The sequence below is a fragment of the Camellia sinensis genome, unplaced genomic scaffold, assembly GCF_055761805.1.
Source record: "Camellia sinensis isolate YWXY unplaced genomic scaffold, ASM5576180v1 Unanchor10, whole genome shotgun sequence".
In the NCBI taxonomy this organism is placed as follows: domain Eukaryota; kingdom Viridiplantae; phylum Streptophyta; class Magnoliopsida; order Ericales; family Theaceae; genus Camellia; species Camellia sinensis.
The window spans coordinates 7,960,398-7,984,826 of NW_028128988.1; the positions used below are offsets into that span (position 1 = coordinate 7,960,398).

A 24,429-nucleotide genomic window follows, 5' to 3' on the forward strand; every position below is an offset into this window, starting at 1 on the left:
GTCCATATATTTTACACGATGTGTCAATTTAGTTTCTGTTATTTCAATTTACTCGATTTTACCCTTTAATTTAACAAATTGCGTCATTTTAGTCCAATAAATAACGGTTGTTAAGTTTGATGGGCAAAAAGTCTACACAATGTGTCAATTTGGTCCCTGTAGTTTATACAATGTGTCAATTTGGTTCCTGTAGTTTTAATTTGCTCAATTTTGACAGAGACCAAATTGATACATTATGTAAACTGCAGGGACTAAATTGACACATAGTTTGACTTTCCGCATACTAAACTTAACAATTGTTATTTATTGGACTAAAATGACACAATCCGTTAAATTAAGAGATAAAATCGAGCAAATTAAAATAATAAGAATCAAATTGACATATCGTGTAAATTACATAAACTATTTGTATAATTTACCCTAATTTTTTTAAATGTGCCTGATCTAAAAGCACGTAAAAATAGTATTTGTAAAGAAATCTGAACAAAGTTTATTAAAGACGATATTGAGTTTTTTTTTTTTTTTTTGTTCGTTGTTGTTGTTGTATATGTGGTGTTTTTTTTAATATTTCTTCACAAGTATTGTTTTTTTAGCTATATTTAGATTAAGTGTATCTAAAAAAAATAAAAAATTGATTAAAATATGAAGAAAAAAATCACTAAAAGAAAAGTGAGAAAAAAAAATTGAATTATAAACCAAATTAATTTAGTAAACCGGATAATGAAAACATAAAATTCAAGCACAATTGCAAACAAATGTTTACCTTTTGAGAGGAGCTTCTGTGATAATCCGATCGAAGAGGTTGATGATAGGTCATCTTGCAAAGTTCCTCACGTAGATAATTTATACAAAAAATTAAATTAATAAAAAATAGTAATTACATAATTAAATTATATTTATGTTAAATAAATAAAATTAATTTATGTTGTACATATAAAAAATATTAGGTAAATTTATGTTATATATTATGCAAAACCTTGATAATTAATTAGAATATTTTTCAATCCGTCAATTTGTCCAAAATTACTCAAACCGTAATTTGTTAATCCGTCAATTTACTAATCTACCATTCGATTTATAATTTTATTCTCAAACCGTCCGAATCATACCCCCACACCACTATATAATATATATATGCATATTTTAACTTTTTAAAGTAAAAAAAATTGACTAAAAAAATTTAGCTTAATTGGGCTGTGATACGAGTCCCCATGGTTGTCTGCAGCATTGCCCATGCTTGGGTCATTTTTAAAATTATGAAAAACACCAAGGGCTTTGCTGCAAAATCATATTACTATTGTTTTTAGACTCACTGTTTTGACTCTCTCCCCCATGGTCTGAACCCAGAGAGACAGAGAGAGAGAGAGACAGGAAGGAGGGAAGCAGAACCCAAACGGGCCTACGGCGAGATTTTCCGGTTCCGGAGACAGAAAATCTTGGTGAAATGGTAGCGTTATTTCTGTCAGTTAATAGATTGTATTGAATCTTTGTACTAATTCTTCAAAATTACACACACACACACACACACACACACATATATATATATATATATATGTATATGATTGTTCATGCCTATCAATTATATATGTGTATGAACCTAAGATGATCGAGGGCCTATGTCTTTCGAGACTCTGGTGAGTGTGCGCGAGTATCAATTAGGGTTTGAGTTCTAGGATTAGGTTTACTAAATTTTCAGATTTATGTGTGATTTACTCCTTGAAGTGAAATTTTATGGCATAAAACAATGTGGGTATTATATATTGCTTGCTACTGATAATGGGTTCCATTAGCTTCTGCTAAATTTTCCAGACATTGCACTTACATGTATTATACAGTAAAATTACGTCTTGGAATGAGAAGGGAAAAGGCTAATAAGAAGCAATTTCAGATGTAGAAGTGAGTTTTCCTCTTGAACAATTGAGGCTTTGCATTATTGTTAATGCTGGGGTTTATGGAGCCTATAGTATTGACACTGGGCCCTCAATCCAATGGGGGGTTGGGGGTAGCTTGGTAATTATTGATGTAAGTTGTAACCCTAGCACTATATATTTCTGTTTTCTGTAGCAGCTGGATTGTACTCTCTTTTCATTCTTTCTGACATAGTGAAACTGGTGTGAGCCGTAAATGTAGGCAATTTTGCCGAACCACATAAATTTCTGTGTTGTTTCTTTTGTGTGATATTGATTGTTTTCATCTTGCTGTTGTTTGTGTGTTTGGGGTATTCTGCAACAGTTAATACTAGATACCATACTAGATGATAAGTTCTATCAATTTGGATGCCCTTTTCTAGTTATGTTTGCGTGTGTTATGGATGAAAATAAAAAATGTGGGAATTGCAATTTTAGTAGGGGGAATTTTGGGTTTGGAGTTTTCTCATCATATATAATAGAATTCTCTTAAAAAGTAAGGTCATGTTTGTCGTAAGAAAATAAAATCCAAAAAGATTTTTTTATAGAAAATATTCATTCTGAAAATTTTCCCCATTCCTAATTATTTGAAATCATGAACTAAACTAGCAACTTTGCTTTAATTATTATTGGAAATTATATATTATTATTTGTCCTTCATTTTCCAATGAAACAAATAGATACTTTGATTAAGGTTGTGAGCAAAACAGCGATTACTACGTTTGGCTTCAAATATGGCTTTGGAAATAGTAGGTTGTTTAAAAGAGTAAGCATCTGGTTCAAAGAGTTGCAGCCAAGTTTTAACATTAATTTTTTTTATTTTGTTTTGGTAATTGGAGTGGTTTCATTCTATGAAGCACGGACACGGATACGGATATGGACACGGACACGGACACAGACAGGGGACATGGCAATTTTAAAAAAAAGGAGACACGGATAAGGCTGGGGACACGACAAATTTTATTTTTTTTTAATAAATATTTTTATTTTAATACAAGTTAATTATTTTATTTAATTATTATATTTTTAAATAAATGTGTTTTTATTAATTTTTTTATTTTATTTTATTTACATTTTTTTTTGATTAATATGTATAAGTATATATTATATCTTATATATATATATATATTATATAAGATATGAGATATGTCTTTTTTATTAATATTAAATAAATATATATATATATATATTATACATATTAATCAGCGAGAGCAAGAGAGAGAGCGAGAGACGCGAGAGCGAGAGAGAGAGAGAGCAAGAGACGCGAGCGAGAGGGAAGGCGAGAGAGAGAGAAAGTGAGAGGCGTGAGTGAGAGGGAAGGCAAGAGAGAGAGAGAGAGAGAGGCTTACGGTGGTCAAAGTCAACTGGATAGAGGTCGAGGTCGACGACTTACGGTGGTTGAAGTCACGGAGGTTGACAGGCGAGTCGACTGGATCGAAGTCTAGGTTTGTCTCTTGACCTTTACTCTTCTCCTTTATTCTTCTCTTTTACCCTTTGTGTCCAGATTTGGTGGACACTCATGTCCCTGTTGTGTCTCCGCCGCGTCCCTTGCAAAAAAATAATTAAATTAAAGGGACACGTCACCCAACGTGTCCCCATGTTAGACACCGCCACGGCATGAAATCTGGCGTGTCCTTGCTTCATAGGTTTCATTTGTAGCTTCCTATGTTCTAAATGTATTTGATTGAGTTTGACAAAAGACTTGGGTTCACAAAGCATGAGTTTAGTGACAAAAATGTCAAATTGTCAAGAGAAGAGTTTTAAAGGGCTTGTTGAGGCTTGCCTCAAGGCAACACTAATGCAAAATGCATTGAGGCTTTGATTTTTAGGTGACACTCTTGAAAGGCTTGTGCATCATAGTTAGATGCATGCGCCTCATGTGTTCCTTGTATGCCTTTTTCCCATAAACATGTAAGGAGTATGCATATTGAAATTTTGTCTTGGATTATTGTTAAATTGTCTAATACATGGTTTAAACCTAAAGAAATATCCTTCTTTGTAGCTATGTTTCATGGTAAAAAAATAAAGTCAATGACCATCAAGAAATTACACAAAGCGAAGGCTCAAGTGAGAAGGTCGATAATTGCAACTAAAAATTTCGTTTTCACTTTCAATGAGGACAAGCTTTCTTTTCTATTAGGGGTGTTAACGGGTCGGTTCGAATTGAGTTTACTATCAAATTGTCAACCAAACCGAATTGATTGGGTTAAAGATATGGTTACCTTTTGCCAACTGACCCACCTCTTCAAAATTGAACGAATCAAACCCTTTAGTTTGATGGTCGGTTCGGTCAGTATTGATACACAACTAAAAAACTAACTTCTCTTTCATACTGTGATTGTAACTCAAATAAACCATACAGATTTGAGAGCAACGGTGAGTGAAAAGAAAGAGAGACAAGACTCACCATCGTTCAAAGTCATCGCCATTGATTAGCACTACTGTCATCGATTGCCTCTATGGAACAAAACCATCGGCGTCGATCACCACAACAAATCAACGCCTTTTGCCACTATCAATTTACCAAAGTCCATTTCTACCACCGTTGTTTCGGGAGGGAGGGGGAGAATCGACGTAATGGAGAGAGAGCAATGGGAATTTCTTTTGAACGAAGAGATGGAAGATGAAATAGTGGGGGGAGAGAGAGAGAGAGAGTTATGGTAGATGAAACTGAAGAGATGTATTGGAGAGAGGGTGAATTAGATTAATTAATGTGTTGGAGATATGGCAATTCATGGGCTCGAACCACCTGACAAATCTGACCAAACCGACCCACAAAATTGGAGATCGATTGATTTCGAATTAAGAGACGGTCGGTTGTGGATATTGATTCTATAATTTTTGAATTTCACGTTAGTCAATAGATTTATTATCACGTCACCCAAAACACCCGGACCGTCCGAATAAATATATAATTAATAAAATTACATGCAGTGCCTTCTTATTTGATTGATTGACATATTGCATTTATTACACAGCTTAACACCAACTCTCCATTGACTCTCTCTCTTCCACTTTATTACTTTGTCTATCATCTCTCTCTTGAACAGATCACTCAAATCATCAACTTTCTATTTATTATTCTCTCTCATCTCTTGAAAAATTAACTTACTCAGACCTTTCCAATTCTCTTAACGCTCCACTCATCTGCTTAGAAAATATGACTCAAATCACTTATTATTCTCTCATCTCTTGGAGAATTCACTCGAGACTTTTCTGATTCTCTCTGAAGTCATTTTTTTTCAATTTCAAACGCTGCTATGTTTTCTCTCTCAACTCTCACCGTTCCACCGAAGTAATGACTTCGATGATCAAATCAGACAACGACAACGATGAGGAGATCATGTGACGAGATCATATGACAATGATGATCTTCACCACGACGATCTTAGATCAACCCCTTCATCCCTTCTCTTTCAATTTTAGTCTCATCCTCTCTCTGTAAAGTATCTTTTTAGGGTTTTTTTTCTTGTAAGCTATCAAAGGGTTTTGAGCTTTCTTGTTTGCGGACTAAGAAGATGAGTGATCGGTTTTGATTCTGACTGAATTTTTTCCAACACGCTTATGTCCGGTTTTGAATGCATAGTGGGTCGAAATTGGATGGCTTCTTGTTCTACCCAAGGTGGTACATGTGAAACTTGACTCAATTTGACCCGTGAACACCCCTAATTGGAGAGAGTGTAATCAATGTTGAGTGGAGATTTCTTTTGGATGGAGGAGATGGGTGGAAAAAAACAATGGAAAGAGTAATCAATGCATTGTAAATTGGAGAGAGAGAGAGAGAGAGATGAAATGGTGGAGAGAGGGTAATCAATGCATTGTCAATTAAAGAGACTAGAGAGAGAGATAAATAATGGAGAGAGAGGGGCTTAGAGAGGGTTTTAGTTTTAGTTCCACGTTGGGAATTGTGAGTATATACACCACACTTTGACTTATTTGCTTGGTTTATCCAATGCTATATATGACACACCCATGTGTCCCACCATAATTTACTCTATTATCATTTCAAATAAATAAAAGCATATCTTATAAATTACATAAGTTGTATAGCTATTACTCATTGGTTTTACATTTTCAAAATATCAAATCCATGTAGACTTTTAACTCTTACGTTTTTTCATAGAGAGAGAAAGGTAGTACTTTCGATGAGAAGAGAGGTCATCAGAGTTGGTGAAGCACTCAAGGTTAGTGATAAATGTAATTTGAGAGCATCAATTACAATACGACACTTGGATCTAATATCTTAAATATATAGATTGGTTGGGTCGGGTTACACAGGTTTGTTTATGCCAAACCTGCTACTTGACTGATAACCTATGAAAAGTACTCCCATTTACTTGCAGTCGACAGAAGAGAGCTTCGAAAACCGTTCGTTCAGAATTGGGTTGGATCTGGCAGGGTAGTATCATTGGGCCGGATGGGTATTTGAACAGCCCTATTCTCTACAGTGAAATGCTTAATACCTTAAGGAGAAAAGTATTTACACCTTTGTATTTAATTTTTAATAGTGTTTGCTATTTTAATTTATTTATTTACTAAATATAAAATTTCAAAATTTGAAATACTTACTCCTTGCCTCATGAGGGGTAAAATGTATCGCGTTACCCATTTATCTCTGAATACTTTGGTCAAGAGCAATTGTTAAAGAACTTTATATGATGCATTGCTGCATGCTCACTCCCACTAGAACTTGCACTTCACAAAATTTGGGTTATTAGGAAAGACATAGGCATGGGACATTTGGAATTTGAAGTAGGATGTTGTAAGAACCTATATTAATTTTCATTCGAGTATCAAAAAGCATTTTTATGCAATAATTGCCCATTAACAAATTAAATGAAGATGTCGCTTTCTATTTTCTTTTGACCTAACTCCTTAGAGATATGATTTTACGATAGAGGAAGCTTCTGTTTTTTTGAGGAGCTACACTTGGGGGTTTGGAGCAAAGTTTTAAAGGGCTTTACTGAGGCTTGCTTTGAGGTGAGGCTAAGGCAAAATGTCTAAAGGCTTTGATTTTTAGTCTTTACTCTCCAAAAGCTTGTGCATACAGTCTTGAGACATGTGCCTTAGGTGCGTCTTGTATGCCTTTTAAGCATAAGCATGTGAGGAGTACGCATATGAAGAGTTTACCTTAGGCTCTCATTAAACTTAGTCTAACAAATGGTTTAAATATAAAAAAGTATAAAATAAAAAAAGAACTCATCTTGCAACTATATTCTATAGGAAAAATTAAGTAAATGGCCAATCGAGGAAAAAAAACAAAGTTTAATGCTTAGTGAAAAGCTCAATCACTAAAGCTAAAAATACCAATTTCATTTTTAATAAAGCAAAGCTTCCTTCCTTGCAATGAAGAAAAGTATTTACACCTTTATATTTAATTTTGATGTATTTATTTATTGTTTTAAAACATTTAAATTATTTACTAAATATAAAAATTTGAAATTTGAAATGCTTAAGCCTCAACGCCTTACGGCTTACGCCTCGCCTCATAAGGGGTAAAACGTCTTACGGTACGCATTCACCTTTAAAAACTTTGGTTTGGAGAATGAGCTTCAAATAGGATACAATGTGGGCATTGGAAAAGGTAGGATATCACAAGGTAGTTGTGCATTCTTGGCATAAGGCTTAATATAATTGCTTCTCCAGAATGGAAATTAGTATGAGGTTAATTTTGTTTGGTAAATCTAGGAAAGGGGCACAATGAGAAGCATTCTAGAATACTGCACACCCTAGTTTTACATGTTTGGATAGTTTTTTGATCAACTTCTTGTTGGGGTGTGAAATATGAAAGAAGAAAAGTTTACTTTTGACTTTATTGCTTTTGAATTGTAGTTGGCAAATTAGAAGAGGTTCCCTTTTCTGCCTAGTTGGTAGAAAGAATTCTGAAATGCGGTTTGATGGAATATGATTGGGTTGCAAATGTAATGAGCTAGATTTCCACATCATGAGTTTGATTTTAGTTGACTGAGCAAACATATCCATAAAATTTAAGCCACTTAAGTGTGCGTGCATGCAATCTAAATGACATAGTATGATCTGGTTGGGGATGTGAAGATCTAAGGTTTTAGATCTTGTGTTTCGTTCTAGTTGATCCACCAAATATTTCTATCATATTAGAACCACTGCAGCATTTGTTGGAATCTAGATAAAAGTTCAATAGTAATGATGACTTCTCTGTTTTTGTTTTGTTATGTTGCTTGGAGGGAATAGTCACATAGTTTATGATGTTATTTCATAAGCAGAACTGTCTGATTAATTTTATAAAATGGGTAAAGAATTCAAATGCCAAAATATTAGTAAAATGTTAATTATAAATTGTGGATATTTGGCCTTGAGGAAGCTAATGTGAGGCCTTTTGGGAAGATGCTAAGAACTGAGATGGTAAGGAAACATCGGAGGTGTAGGAAAGAAGTGAGATTGCTTTAGAGAGGGTGGGACCATGGGAGTGGAGAATGCTTATGAATTTTTTGGAGGCCAGTAGCCACTCCTTGTTCTTGCATGCATGGAGAGGATCCCTTTTATAGGAGAATCGAATCATGGGGACTATCTCAGCCGTGCATAAGACCCCAGGCTAAGGGAGAGGTGGTTCAACCCCCTTGGTTCTACAATTTTGAGGTTTCCCAACTTATCATGGGATGGTATTGGACAAATAGGTTAAGCCTCGAAGACCATATCATAATGCTACAGAGGTAGGTATGATACATATTTGGAGAGGCACATGTATTTGTCAAAGCTCCTCTCTTTTTGATACTAGTTGAGTTGGAGCCACCCCGAGAAGGAGGGCTAGACAACCTTGATGTTCGCTCAACTCTAACCTTCACACCACATACCTCTAGTGATCCCACGTAGAAGTCCCAACCCAAGATGGCGTGGTTGTTCTCATCAAAGTGCTGGCCTTATGGATGGGAGACCAACTCAGTGGGACACCGCTCCATAGGAGATACTTATCTAAGCTGGAGATGGAGATTGAGTGAGTTTAGTGGAGAAGAGATGATAGATCTGAGAATGAGCATGGTCAAACATTGAAAGGATATGAATGGGGGGAGCATTCATGGTTGAGGAGTTATTTGGCTGGCATGGGCGGCATCAAGCGTGTTGTCCACAAGTGGAAGAGATGACCGCTTGAGCGAAGTCTCATTGGCCGAACCAAGGGATTCTTGAGCAGATTGGGGCATGCCTTAGTGTCTTGGCTCAGGACAAAGGCACCATGTATGCTTGCCTTGACCATCATAGCTTGATCTTGGAGGGGAGCAGATGGAGACTCATCATTGGTCCATGTGTATGTGTCACTCATGAAGTACACATGGTACCCTGCTCTTTGGAGATGTGAACATGGGGGTGATGTGGCAATGCTATGTAGCAAATATGAATGCATATACCGTACAAAAATAAAATAGTTTGTAAATTTGTTTATACTCATTTCAGTGCAGTTCACTCTTGCAATTCGTTATAGCTTTATATTTTTAGTTATTTGATGAATTTGTAATTGTGACTTGTGTGCAGGCTATGTACATTCGTGTGAAACGTAGTAAGACTACCTACTTTCTGCAATGCGAACCAACCGAGACAATTCTAGACATTAAGCAGAAGTTGCATGTCCTCATTGATCAACCAGTGAATGATCAGCGTTTGATTCTAATGGCAACTGGTGAAGTGTTAGATGATTCAAAAACATTGGCAGATCAGAAGGTACATCAGTCCACTTCTATTATTTCGAGCAAAAAATTCCAGGTTTTATGTTATCTGTTTGAGAAGTGGCCACATTCAAATTTCCATCTAAGAAAATATTGTTCTGTTAACCTTAAAGTCTCTTATTTTTTGATATCTTAGCTTCAGAGTGTGTTGACATGTTTAACAAATTCCATGCTCTTTTCAGGTTGAAAATGATGCTGTTGTTGCATTGACCCTGAGAAGAGGTACTTTTATCACCTTTCCCCCCCATTTGGTTTAATGCATTTTTTCCCTTCACTTTTTGGAACGACTTTTTTTTGTTTAATGTTCTGCTTTGGCTTTTCTAGCGATCCTTTTGCTTATCCAATATACTGATCTGGCTAAAGATTATGAACTTGCATGTGTATTCAAATGATTCTGCTTGGAAATTTAGTAAGTGTTGTTTTAACAATGTAAGAAGGTTTTGATCACAAAACTTAACTTTCTATTTCTTGGCTTCGAAATTTTTGAAAAAGGACCGGCAAATCTTAGCCATTAATGGGGACTAAACTGAGTGTACTTTTATCTAAGGTTTGTTTCTCTGCTTCCTTTGCTGAAATGTGCCTCACATGCTTAAGAAATGACTAGACAAAATAGTTTTGTTTGTCTTTTCTTTGGTGACGCTGAGAGAGGCAAGGCTTCTAGAGCCATTCTTGCAATTATTTTGGATTGTTTGGTTGGAGGGGAATGGTAGATTTTTTGTAATAATTTTTTCCCCATCACTATGGATTTGAGTGACTGAAAATTTGAGGGCATATCATTGGGTGATGATGGGTATTATCTTGTGGTATTAGATTTCTGTTGTTCCCTCTTGACCTCATGAGGAAGTCTTGGCTCTAAGCAGTTTCCTCTAAGAGCAGGGACAAAACCATATTTTTTTCCTGGGCATACAATAATGTGCAAGGCTGGTGTTGATGTTGCAGACAGCCTCACTTCACTAGCATTCATCTTTTTCCACGTTTTCTTGTTTTTCCCTTTCTATTTTTTCTTTATTGTTTAGTTCTATTTTGGCTGCATTCTTTCGGTAGTATCAATACCATTAAGAGAATAATCATTCTTTTATTTTTGTAGAGACTGGGGAAAAAAAAAAAAAAAAAAAAAAATTTAGGACTTTTTATTTAGAGACACTACTCCTGCGAATTTTTAAAAATAGTTTCATAACATGAGATTTTATGAAAGTTTTATGTAAGCTTCATATATGAGTATATCATGCTTGGTAAATTTTCAAAGTTAAATGATGAGCATTTAATTTTATAAAATTCACAGATTGATCAGTATTCAGTTTAGTGTTAAAGTAGAAATTGAAATTGAATTTTAGTCTTGAGTGAGACTATTTTTGTATTTGACTTCATTTATTATTGATTGATCTTGAGTGATTAGATTAGTTGGATTAATTAATGGGTAATGGGGAATTTAATTCTAGACTCTTGATCCAAAGTTATCTTGTGATTTACTTTGTAAATTGGATTCATTTATTCATCCCATACTGAATTGTTTGGTTCAAATTTAATTATATAAATTATAAATCCTATATGTGATTATGGTGTTTTTAGTGTGTTATATTAATTTATGATGTATACCATTAAATGAGAGTTATATTTTGTGATAACAAAATTTATACCATTTTATAATTTTATGTTGCAAAACTTTATAATTTTGCTAAATCATAATTTTAATTGTAGATATATATATATATATATCAATTTTGAGGACAGAACCACATGGGGTCTACTAGCCCACGCTGGCCATGCCTTGTCTAGGGGATTGGTTTGCCACTTGCTTAGCTTTTGTTTATATATATATATTTTTAATCAATTTCTTTGCCGGTTGCTTTTGGTTGTTTCTGTCAAACGCCTCTCTCTCTCTCGGCTTTGTCTGTCTTCCAGAGTTTTAAAAGGCTTTCCTGAGACTCGCCTTGATGCTTGCCTCGCCTCGAGGCTAAGGTCGTAAAACGCATTAAGGCTTTGATTTTTAGGCATTACGCCCCAAAGGCTTGCGCATCATAGTTTGAGACATGCGTCTTAGGTGCACTTTGTACGCTTTTTGCGCATAAGCATGAGAGGAGTACGCACATGCAGGGGTTGCCTTGGGCTTTTGTTGAACTTGGTCTATTAGATTGTTTAAACTTAAAAAAATAAAAAGAATTCCTTTTTGCAACTTTTTATAACTATATTCTACAGGAAAAATTAAGTAAAAGATCAATCAACAGTTAGTGATCAAGTGAGAAGCTCAATCACTAAAGTTAAGAATATCAATTTCACTTTCAATGAAGGAAAACTTCTTTCTATGCAGTAAAATGTTCAACGCCTTAAGGCAAAAAGTATTTACACTTTTATATTTAATTTTGTTTTCATTTTTGTACTATTTTAAAATATTTAATTTATTCACTAAATATTAAAATTTGAAATTTGAAATGCTTACGACTCAACGCCCTGAGGCTTACGCCTCGCGTCATGAGGGGTAAAACACCTTGAGTACCGCATTTGCCTTTAAAAACTTTGCTCTCTTCTTCTCTTTTTGTTTTATAATTTTTTCCCCTCTTTCACCATGAATGCTCACTGTGTCCCTGGAGTGAGGAGATTTAGACCTTGTTTGGTTTAACTCTCAAAACACAATTTTTGAAAAAAATTTCCAAAATTTTGTTTGGTTGGAAATTTTTTGTCAATCAATCACTTTTTCTCTCTTCTCTCTACTTCTCAATCACTTTTTCTCTCACACACATCTGCTCAATTACAATAAAATATCAAATCATTCCAAACTCCCGTACTTCAAAACTCTTTCCAAAATATACAACCAAACAAATAAAAAAAAAATTCTAAACTCTTTCCCTAAGTCTTTTTTTGAAAATTTATCTCCCAAAATCAAACCAAACCAAACGCACCCTTAGAGTTTGGTTTTCACCCTAATTCTTGGAGCATTTTGTTGAGCAAGGCAAGAGCTTCAAAGTCATTGCAAAAAAATTCATATTTGGGTAAGATTAATCATCTACAGTTTGTGCTTCTTGTGACTTGAGGTAGGGATTTCTTTAATTTTTCTTCATGTAGTTTTTATACATGAATATGTGGTATTTTCATTATACCAATTTTGGAGATTTGGTAGAGATTTTAAAGCATGTATTATAAAAGCTAGGGTTTGTGTTGTGTATGGTATTTTTTTTAGTAGTTCATGTACAGTAATTTTTGCGAGAACTTAGAGCATATGTAGACCTAAGATGGGGAAAGCCCTAATTATTCGTATAAGAACCCTAATGCCCTTCAAATTTTGTAATCGGGAAAAATGAAGATTTGTTAATCAATTTTGCAAAATTTAAATTAGATCTTGTTGATTGAGAAATGGTAAAGATAGAGAGTTTGTATTATATGTAATTTGATTGAAATTGATGATAAATTGAGGAATGCTTCATTATATACATATATTTGAGCTCATTGAGAGTGATTATATAGGTTGATTTTTGGTTATACTTTAATATTGCCAAGTTAGAGAGGTTTAATAGAAATGACTATTGTTGACACAATGAATTGTAACTAGTGTTGACACTATTAATGAAAGTGAAATTGAGAATGCAATGGTTGAATTGTGAAACGTAGGTAGGTTGAAAGTAATGAAGATAATAGGTGATTTTGGGTGTTTTGCAAACTAAATGTTGTTAATTGAATTACGTGTTATACATTGCTTATATTGGAGTGTACATTGTTTAGAGATAGCCTATCTTGCCAATCGATGGAGGATTGCATTGTTTGTTATAGAATTGATATGAAACTAGGTTGAATTGAAACCTTAAATGTTACATAGTTTTATCAATTAATTTGGTAAATGGAGTTAATGTGGTTCATGTTGTGTTATGCGATGGAAGTGCCATATAGAGGTGCCAAGTTCCTTTTGGTTAGCACCTGGTAAAGTGGCTTGCATTTCAAATGATTGGTCCCAAGTTCTCTCCAGCTAGCGCCTGGTGAAGTGGCTTGAGCTTCAAATGACGGGTCATAAGTTTCCTCCAGCTAGCGTTTGGTAAAGTGGTTTGCGCTTTGAATGATGGGTTTTAATTTTAAGTTCCCTCCAGCTAGCGCCTGGTAAAGTGGATGGCAGTGGCTTGGTCAAGTCGTATTGTGTTATGTGATTGTAATATCTCTTTTTGGATTTGTCCATATGAGTTTATGGTGAAAGGTGCCCAATTAGCTCTCTGTGATTATGGCTAGAAAATGTGAGGATGTCTTATAGAGTATTACGAATTGCGACTAGTCACCGTGATTCTAGTGGGTTATTTGTTTTGATTAGACTATTAGGAGTCATTGGTAAATTTTGTGGCATCATAGTTATCTAATGGTAGTATGGTTGTTGAGTTGCTTAGTTGATATTCTTTAGTGGGTTTTGGGAATAATTATTGAGATGGTTTTCAAATATATTTAAAATTGATGAAATCTTTTAAGTTATAAAGGATGAAAGTGAAAGCGAAAGATGTAACCCTATTTAAATGTAAATGAATGGGTTTTGAGGAAAAGTATACCTATGTATATGCATATTTTGGGTAGTGAAAAAGAGAACATTATCGATATATTTATTATGTGAAGCATTTATGATCATATGCATGTGTAAGACTATATTAATTAGATTTATTGGGATCTCTACTGGACTATATGTTCATCCCACATTGTTAAATCATTTTCAGGTGCAATTATGGAAGATTCTATTTGAGTTGAGAAGCTCCATTACTTTTTCGGCCACGGGGCCTTTTACTTGTAGGCAGAATGCCATTGTTGTGTATCTAGGGTTAAGCCCTTTTCATTTATGTAAATGTATGCCTAAGGGCATTTTATTTTCAATTGTAATTATTAATGTTGTATATATATATATATACATGAGAGGGAGCTTTTATTGTTTGATTAAGTTCACGATTGTAGCTTCTGCATAATTCCTTATGAAAATGGATGATAGTAATGGGTATGGTAATGTAAATGGGGTTTTGAAATACGGGGCGTGACAATTTTTGTTTTCAGGAAAAGAAAAGAAAGATTTGTTTACCTTTTAAACATAATGCACGTTTTCACAAAAATACTGTAAAACCCAACCAATATAGTTGATTGAGAGCAGCTCTTGGAACTACAACCATGTTGCTTCTGTCTTGCAAATTAGGGGCAGGGGAAGGGGTTGCAAGGATGGCAAAGATTGGAGTTTGATTTAGGAGAGATGGTAAATTGGTGAGAGAGTGATAAATGCACAAAAAAATAGAGAAAAGAGAGGAGCTGGGGCATTTCACCTCTCTAGAGCAAGAAGACTTTTTGATCTTGATGTACTTTCTCGTGGAATCTCACAACATGCATGTATGGTATCTCACTGTAAACAAAGTAGGTTATGAAAGCCTACTTCAAATGCAGAGATATTCCTCTGTTGTGCTGGGCTGAGCTTGATCACATTTTGGGTTTTATGTAGTTGCTTTTGTTGAGATTTTCAACCTGTCTTGTTTCCTGGGAGTGGATAGTTTGAACAACCTAAGTGGGAAAACTATTTCGAAATAAAAAGGAATTCTTTACTGGGTTATGGAACACTTCTATTCGATTGAGCTAGTGCATCTTTTATGCTTAGGGAAAGGGAAAGCGAAAAGGTAGGTGAAATGTAGTTATATTTCATTCATATTTCACTCATTTTTTCATTTTCCCTTTCCAAATCCCTTACCCAAATCCATGATCCAAACACAGCCTTCAGGTTTTTGCATGTTTTTTTGTTTCTCCCTGTGCCTCTGTTCTGCTTATTTAAGCGGAAGAGTTGCTTGCCCTTGTATTTATTCAGTCATAGTTTTGTGTTTTGGGAACTTGTCGAGGCTAATTCAATGGGAAAAGCCTTCACCAAGAATTTTGTATTGATGAATCAAGATTAGGATTATTCCAAGTATGAGGATATAGGATTATAATTAGTTAAAGCCGCAAAACAATTGTCAAACACGATATGAAAAATGGCTTTCTTCAGTTGAACTACATGAAACTCAAACTTCTATCAGTTGGTGGCAAACAGTAGCATTGGAAATGGAGTTAACTAAAGTTTAGTAGATTAATGATGTTTGGTATTGCGGGCATATGCTCCATTTGTGTTGTGTTTTTTTTTTTTTTTTTTTTTTTTTTTTTTTTTATTAGTACACATGCATCCTAATCCGCATTGCATATTTTTCAAAGAATTTGTAATACATTATACACGTGACCCGATCCTCACATTTTTATAGTTATGTAAGGAATTACTTGTTTATTGATTCGTGAAGATTGACTTCAGCTTGAGATTTACTTCAGTTTTCTTCCCCAAGTCAATTATAGTGGTCAGGATTATATTGTCTTGTGTATTTGACCAAATATGACCTGTAATTCGGATGCACTTTCATTTTTCTTTTCCTTTCTTGCAGATGACAATGAATTTGAGGACGTAGACATTGTGAGGCCAGATGATTTCTACCAGTCCCGCGATGCAGATGCTGCGGCGAGTTGGTGAGGAGGACTCTGTGCGGGTACCAGCTCACCGGCAACAAATATCCGGGGCAATGGACATAGTTTTTGTTGCTTAGGAATTGGAAACATGAAAAGTTGATTGCTCCAATAATATCATGATTCAACAAATATCCTTAGTTACCAGTACAGATAGATATATACATATTTTTATATTATCTTGTCTTTGGGTAGTCAGGATCAGAAATTGTTTTACTTTCCGGCACTCTTCGGGAGTGTCCATCCTGTCAGCAGGAGATTCTGTGTCCGAATTTTCTTTGTTGTCCCAAAGCCCCTCTATCCTACTATCACCATTATGGTTGGGAGATTTGGAAATGGAATGGGAAATAATGTGTGAAATTAGGTAAAATATAAAAATTTTATGTGCACTTAAATACACTTGCCTCAAAATAATTGGAAAACTAAGGACTACTCATCTTTCTGTTTTTCATGTTGCTGTTGAAACTAAAATTTTGGTGAAAGTTAATACAATGCTAGAGGCATCCACTCTTTCGACCTATTTAATCATCGAGTAGTTCTATTGTCTCACTACCATCTCTCTCAATACACACCCTCTTCCCATTTTTTTATCTATTACTTTTGTATTCGTCGAGCAAATTGCCTCTTTGGGAACGGAAGCTGTACCTCCGCTGCCACTCACTTTTGGCCATCGTCACCAACTACTACCACCACTACAACCCTGTTCCCCAGCCACTCGTCACTTTCGGCCATCGTCACCAACCACTACCACCACAACCCTCTTTACCAGCCCCCATTGCAGCCTCACATAGTTGTCCAACATTGTTGCCCCACCACCCCTCGCAAGGTAGTTCAAGTTTTTGGGCCCTAAGACTGAAAAAAAAAAAAAACTAAATGAGCTCTTTTTAAATATATTATTTGAAATATGTTCTTTAATGTTGAAATGTAAAATTGTTAATTACGTTCAATTTTTAAACTTTCAATTCCCAAGACAAATTTAAACGAGTAATATATTCTTTAAAAGGTTGTGTTTGGTATAACTTTGAAACGTTAATTTTAGAGCTGATTTGAACAGGGCGTTTGTTTACAAATTTCAAAAATTAATTCCACGCTTACTTTTGAAAACGCGATCGAAAGCGGGAAAATTTGAGCTAACCAGTCGTTCCCCCAGACGTCTCACCGGTCATTCGGCCAGTTGATCGGAACAGTGCAATTTTTTTTTTTTGCTGCAATTTACATATGTTAATTTTTATAAATTCAATAAAACATATTTTCCGAATTTTTAAAATTTTTTTATGAGTTTTAATAAAATTTTGAGTTGTATTTTTGGTTATGAGTTGTAAGTTTTTGTATCAAATATCATCTATTACATCAAAAAATTTTCACTCAATTTTAAACTCATTCACCAAATAAATTTTCCACAATCAAATCATAATTTCAAAACCTACAAACTCAAAATACAACTCTATTCTCAAATTATATTTAGAAAATTCTGTCAAACACAATCTAAGACTTTTATTTTTTATTAACTGTAAAATGATTTTAAATTTATATTTATAATGCTAAAATACATAAAAGGTTGGGCTCTTATTGTATGGGGCTTTAGGCAGAAGTCTTATTTGCTTAGTACTTGAGTTGCTTTTGACCTCAAAGCCATTATCCCCCGAAAGCACCCCTCTCCCTCTGTGATGCACCAACGTCATCGCAACTCTCACGACCCCGAAGAGAGAGAGAAGAATGAGGAAAATGAAGAATTGGGGGATCTCAAGTTGGAGAGGGGATAATTGCAGAGGGTGGGAAAGAACCGAGTGGAAGTAGATTAAGGGCTGAAAAGTGGCGACCAAGAAGATGGATGGTATTTTGATATTATTTGAAATTTGATAGTGAAATAAAAAAAAAAAAAGTGAAATAAAAAAAAATAAAAAAAATTTAAATTATGTATGATATGAACTGAGAAAATAGCATGTACTAACATAAGTATTGGTTTGGAAATAAAATTTCCCTTACGCTGTGTTTGGTTGAGAGATTTGAGGAGGGATTTGGAAAGAGAAAGGGAAAAGTTAGGTGAAATGTGAATAAAATATACCTACATTTCACCTAATTTCACACACCTTTTCCCTTTCCCTTTCTAAATTCCTTCCCAAATCCCTCAACCAAACACACCATTAATCATTTGGTGGGACTAAGAAGTGCCCGTTAAAATTATTCCAAAGCAAATCACCGTATTAATCAAGAGTTTTAGTATACATTGATATAATTAACATAACACTTTCATATAATTACATCGATTCGTTGCAAAGAATAAAGTCCAGAACTATAAATCATAATTGTATAATGTTGTATTTGGTTGAGAGATTTGGAAAAGAAAAGGAAAAAGGTGTGTGTAACTAGGTGAAATGTAGATATATTTTATTCACATTTCACAAAACTTTTCCCTTTCTTTTTCCAAATCTCTCTTCAAATCCTCCAACCAAACATAACGTAAATGTCATTGTTATACTTAAGCGATTGTGAATAAGTCATCTTAACTTCTTGTAAATGAATATCACCGAGTAGAGATTATCAAGCAATGTGGAAGGGAATACTGATATACCACAATCAAAATGGTAGAGAATATTGATATGCTCGCATTCTGTTATAATTATGATTTAAATACATAATTACAATGTTTATGGCTTTGTAGAGCAGAATCATGACAAAGTTTGGTTTCAACCCAAAAATAAAAAAAGTTATTATTAATATAAATATTAAAAAAAAAAAGCTTCAGAGAGCTTTTGGAATAATTTGGAGTTTGCTTTTTCTGTGATTTTTTTTTTTAATTTGACTTTGGTGAATTTTTCAAAAAAAAAATAATAATAAAAAATAATTACATCTTTGGGTTGTACATTGGGTTGCTTCGTTGGGACGAATGACAAATATAGTAAGAAGCTGAAAGCTTTCTATCTCCGTTTGGGAAGTGGGTTAGTTTTTTAACTTTTTTGACTATTTTAGCCTGGGCTAAAAAGCTTAGTTTAGGAAAGGCTTTTTGACTTTTTAGCTTTTTTGACTTTTTTTGTGAGAGGAGAGTGTAATAATTATAAGTTGGATGTGATGTTTTGTTTGTTATGGCTAAAATAGCCTATTTTGCCTTTTGTGGCTATTTTAGCCACTAACTAACTTGCCAAATTATAATAGAATTTTCTATTATGACAGAGGTATAAGAGAGTAATTATTTATTTTAAATTATTAATAGGATGAGTTAACCAATAGAATTTTTATAAATATTTTGAAAATTACAAAAATTAAGAATTTTAAGATGGAGTTTTGATGGTTCTAAAGCCTTTATTATTAAAAAGTCTATTTGCTATAATACATAGTACTAGCAGCAACTCATGCTATGCACGGGCAAGTAACAAAAGGTGATAAATAGTGTTAAGTATGTTAAAAATTAATATTTAATTTTTTTTGTTGGCTTTTTTGACTTTCGAAGGTTAGAATTGTAATTCGAGTGTGCCAGTAAGGATTAATAAGTCCTTACAAAGATTAATAAATTCCAACCAATTAATCAAACGATTGCTTTGAAGTTCTTTCAGCCTCAATAAAGCGGACTTTACTGGTGGTTTAGTTTTTAGGAGAAAATTAAGAAGACTACAAGAAATAAAGAAAGAGGGAACAATAGTGTCAGAAATCAATCTTTTATTAAGTAAACAAAAGTTTACAATTGTACATTCACACTTTTACAGCTTCGAAGGGTATTACAATAACAAACTAACTTAGAATTACTCCTAGGAATTTGAATTGCAATACAGGAATGTAAAGATTGGAATTTAAAAGATTGGAAAATATAAAGTAAACGAACTGGTTTCTAGGTCTGGTTTTGGATCCTTACATTATTAGCACTCTCCTCTATTTACAGGCTCTGAATATAACCGTCGAAGTGACTGATAATCTGTCAAAGTAGGTGATAACTGTTGAAATAATCTCCACGATCACTGAGTGTAGCTTGTGGCTTTGATCAGTTTGCTTCCACTATTCCACTCTTCATGGTTATGCTTCCCTCTTGAATTTGAATTTAAACTGTAGACAGCTGGTTGGCCACGTCACCTTGGATATCTTGACTATTCCCATGTCTCATGGATCCATTTTCATTGCTGTAAGTTGCCATGCGTCTGTTGATGGTTGGAGACCTTTATTGATTCCCCAATTTGCCCCTTATAATCCACATGTCAGGCTGCGATAGGTCTGTACAAAATGTATAACCAACATTCCTCCCCGCACGAATATAGCCAATATTTGGTAATATTAGTGGGTCAATGCTCTTTGCCCACGTCCCACGACGTGCATGGAATGTATTTATCTTGGAAGTGTAACCATCTCCAAGCAATAAAACACTGAACTTCATTTAATTCTCCCTTGTGCTTGAACACTACCTCTACTATCTGTGTAAACGAAGGGACTGATACATCTCTAATGGTTAAACAAACTCTCTCTTTCATTGATCAAGCATAGAGGCTTTGGACAATGATGATCGATCTCGAAAGAACTTTCATATATTTATTATCCATATCTATCCCCCTCCATTTATACAAGTTATAGAGGCTTTCGCAAAATATGAGCCTTTAGACCAAAAACTTGTCTAAATGGATCTTGGAAGTTCTTCATCTGCTCCAAAACCTTCTGCATGGGATGAAGCTGCCTCCTCTTCTACTGGAAATACTGGTTGGAATGCTTGGCCAACACCAACCCAACCTCACAATGGAGCGGATTCATTACAAATTTATTGAATTCGATGACCCTACTGCAATTCCTCACTCTTCGCACCGCTCTATGGTATATTCTTATATCCCATTCGATCGTCTTCGCTCTCTTGAAGACAATTTGCTTTCGGCATGGTATACCTTTACCTTGCTGACCAAAATAGTGCGAAAGACCCCTCACCCCATTGAGGCTTTAGGAATGAGTCCTTTACTCTTGGCCAAGAAAGTAAAACTTTGTTCTTTTGACTGGCTAGAGTATGTAAATGAGCCTCAGTTTCCACTTTTTTTTAGAGGGGATCCCACTGTTCATTCCCTTCCCCTTAATCCTAATTGGGTTGAGGAATTGAAACTTACCCTCTTTGAAAGCCAACATTTTGCTCTCTATCAGGCTCCAGTTCCTCCAACTACTTATCAGTAGTATAAAGCCCGAACCCTACTTGCCGCCTTTTCTCATTTATCCTTCGAAGCCTTTCAAGATGACACTCATCACAAGAATTTTCTATGGGCTTATGACATTATCTCTCAAAGTCACAACCTCAACCCTACGGCCCAAATAGAACTTCACACTTTTTTAGTCCAGCTCCCTTTGCTGTTCAACTGGAACAAGAATGCTTTGGCTACCAGGGAGTCATTGGAGGAGATCTTTGCTGTTCGCATCCAAACCCAATATGAAGTAGAAAATCTTCTTGAAGAATATGAAGATTTCAAGAGACCTAATTCAAAGTATGGAGAAGATGTTGATATAGGTGATATGTGTGGGATAGATGAAGTGGAGAAAGCATTTAAACAAATAGAATTTGAGATGAAGGCTCATCAACTTTTTTACAAAATAAGGGCTCGCCAATTAGACAAACCAAACTTAGATAAGATAGAGGAAATGTTAGAAAAGGAACACGTTTTTATTGAATTTTGCTGGACAAAGTTTCATAACCTTGTAACATTGTCCATTCCTTACTTTTATGAAATTGAGAATGTAACCAAATAGGCCCTCCCAATGTAAATGCTTATATCAATAAAATTGGATTTTCATATTCCAATTGCATGGTTAATATGACTTTATCCTTTAATTTGTTCACATAATCTATAAATAGCAGCTTCGAAGTAACCAATCTTATTTCGAAGCTTTAAGTGTTTCGAAGCATAGAGTTCCTCTTTAAAAGTGACAATATCTTCCTTCGAAGGGCTTTGTCTTAGTAGAAAGTTCAAAAGGTACTTTCATATATGGGTAAGTCCTCTGGTTTTTTAAATTTTCACACCACTTCATCAACTACTGGCCTCATAGTGTTCACTTACTTTGAAGCCAAACAAAGCAAAACTATGCTTCCTTTAATCAAAGAGCACTAAAAATACTCCTTCGAAGGAAATTTTCATTGAGAGAAAGCCTAGGCACGTACTTTAAAAATTCTTGAAGTAGACAAGTCCTAACTCCACTTGAGTTTAAGGCATAAACTTCAAAATTTTAGCAAAACACTAGTTTCGAAGCCAACTACCTATTTTGACGCCATGCTGAACAATTTGAAATATATTTCCCTCTCTCATAAGGTAACAAGATGTTGCTTTGAAAGAAGCTCTCCTTATTGTGTTTTCAGGACTTTTTCAAATAAAGGCCTTAATCCCACATGGTTCAAAATAACCAATCAATTTACTTGGGCCTATTCGACCTGTTAGCTTGAATGGGTAATTTTGGACAGAAAGGTTTAAAGCCCCAATTTCTCGTGCTCTTACCTATCTTTTTGTCCAGTCTTTTTTTTCACTCCCATTGTTGTCAACTTCAACTCCTTACCCTTCTCATGCTCACTCTTCTCACCCTCATTTCAATCTCTCACTAATGGCGTCTTCTTTCTCGAAAATACTAGTTGTTGAGCACTTACGTCCCTGGTGGCTTTAAGGAGATGTATTACTGATGAGATAGCCAAATACCGAACACCAGAGGGTAAAAGTGCGATTGATGGACGGATCTTCGTCCATCACCACTATTCTCAATGGGAGTTTGTTTTTTGCCCCATCTTCAAGGAAGCTCATGCTACACTTCCTCCCTTGTATCCGCTTTGGAGGATCATTACCTTTTCTACGACGGAACCCTCAACTAGGGAAATTTGAGGGTTAATCGACCTCACCGTTGTTGGCCCACATTGAAAACAGAGTGGGAAGAGTGGTATGACAGAGTAGTCGGAGCTTGAGAGCAAGACTTGGAGGACCTCTACATTCTCGACGCCCTTCGTCTTTCTAGGTTTGTCATTCATGAGGACCCTTTTCTTATCCTAATTGCCCTTTGTTTTTGGAACCTTGCATTTAACTTCTTCCAATTTCGGTGTGGCATGATGGCCTCCACAGTTCTTAACATGTGTCACCTTCTAGGGCTTTCACTTACTAATGTCACTTTCGGCCCTCATTACCCAGATCTTAAGGTCTCCTTCTCTGTTCCCTCTGGTAATTCTTCTTATAGTGATTTCGTGGCCTCTGAAATAAGAAGGAAGGTCCTGTGACTGACAGTGAATTTTTGTCTCTCATTCTTTATTAGCTTTGCTTGCCAAGGCTTTGGCTTTAGGGAAAATAATAGCCCTGGCTCCGTCTGTTCCCAATTCTATGAGAGACCTCTAGAGCCTAATCAAGGGGGGCCAGTTTGGATCCTCAAACTCTGGCTTTTTGCATATTTCACTAACCTCCACTCCCGTAGCTTAAGATTTTTGTTACACAACCCTACTACTTATGGAAAAAAATACGCCAGAGTTTCTTTATATCCATCTAGTTTTGTTTATTATTTTTTTTTCTTCCATGATCTGCCACTGGTTGTTCGGCCTTCCTTTTTTCCGTCCCTTTGATGCTGCTGTGGGGCCAGCATGATTAAGGGATTGTTTGGCTAATTCCACTTGCTTCGGGCCTATTTAAAAAGACATGTGGGCCTCTATTCTACTGCCAAGGGAGCTCTTCATTAGCACATAAACCCTCGAGCTTACAAGTGCATCTTTGAAGCCTATTACCCTGCCCAATTCGCAAGACAATTAGGGCTTAGCCAAGGGATTTCTGTTCCACTCTGCAGCTTCTCCAACTCTGACCTTGATACTAGAGACCTAAAGGTACCAAAATCCAAGCTGGATGAAGCAACATCCAAGTTTAGAAGAGATTTCTCCAGCTTCGAATTTATACCTTTCACTATCTACAGTAGGGCCATGACTAGGTTCAAGACCTGGTGGGCTGTCAATATGGAGGTGCAAGTTGCTAACCCCCACCCTGGATTTATTACAAAATTTGGATCTGTTATCCCAGGGTGGGCAAGCCAAATCCAAAGAGGCTGGCATCACTATTACTCCTGTTGTGATAACCCTGTTCTGTGTTATCTTAATTAACCTTAATTATGATTGTGATTATGTGCTTAATATGATTTTGGGTGATAATTATGTGATTAATTATGTTTCTAAATCTATATTTGTTCACTATAGGAAAATCTATTTAATTTTTTGCTATAAGATTAAATTGAAGGGCCATAGAGGTGACATAAATTGAAATTGATTGTGTCATTATGATTAGCACGATTTTTAGAACCTACAGTGAAATTTAATTAAAATTTGATTCGAACCAAGTTAATTAGATTAAACTGATTAACTTAATCACGGTTAATTAGACTTAATCAAGTTC

The 24,429-nt window shown here is 35.2% G+C and overlaps 1 protein-coding gene across 2 annotated transcripts; it reads left to right on the forward strand.

Annotated features, from left to right (window-relative positions):
• The first annotated feature begins 1,189 nt into the window (after positions 1 to 1,189).
• Positions 1,190 to 16,473, forward strand: LOC114312112 (uncharacterized). 2 transcript variants are annotated; one of them, XM_028258299.2, is made up of 4 exons: positions 1,190 to 1,447; positions 9,411 to 9,596; positions 9,784 to 9,823; positions 16,000 to 16,473. In XM_028258299.2, exons 1-4 carry the CDS (start codon positions 1,445 to 1,447, stop codon positions 16,083 to 16,085), a joined length of 315 nt encoding a protein of 104 aa, XP_028114100.1. In that variant the 5' UTR covers positions 1,190 to 1,444; the 3' UTR covers positions 16,086 to 16,473. The 2 variants fall into 2 exon arrangements, with proteins under 2 accessions (XP_028114100.1, XP_028114109.1); XM_028258308.2 differs by lacking the exon at positions 16,000 to 16,473 and adding an exon at positions 14,281 to 14,498 and having other exon boundaries at positions 1,313 to 1,447.
• Positions 16,474 to 24,429: the final 7,956 nt, after the last annotated feature.

What these genes read in the sequence shown, in the direction of transcription:
- LOC114312112 (XM_028258299.2), top strand. An exon ending in AAACATTGGCAGATCAGAAG is followed by an intron (nt 9,597 to 9,783) that starts GTACATCAGTCC and finishes TGCTCTTTTCAG; the next exon opens with GTTGAAAATGATGCTGTTGT. An exon ending in TGCATTGACCCTGAGAAGAG is followed by an intron (nt 9,824 to 15,999) that starts GTACTTTTATCA and finishes CCTTTCTTGCAG; the next exon opens with ATGACAATGAATTTGAGGAC.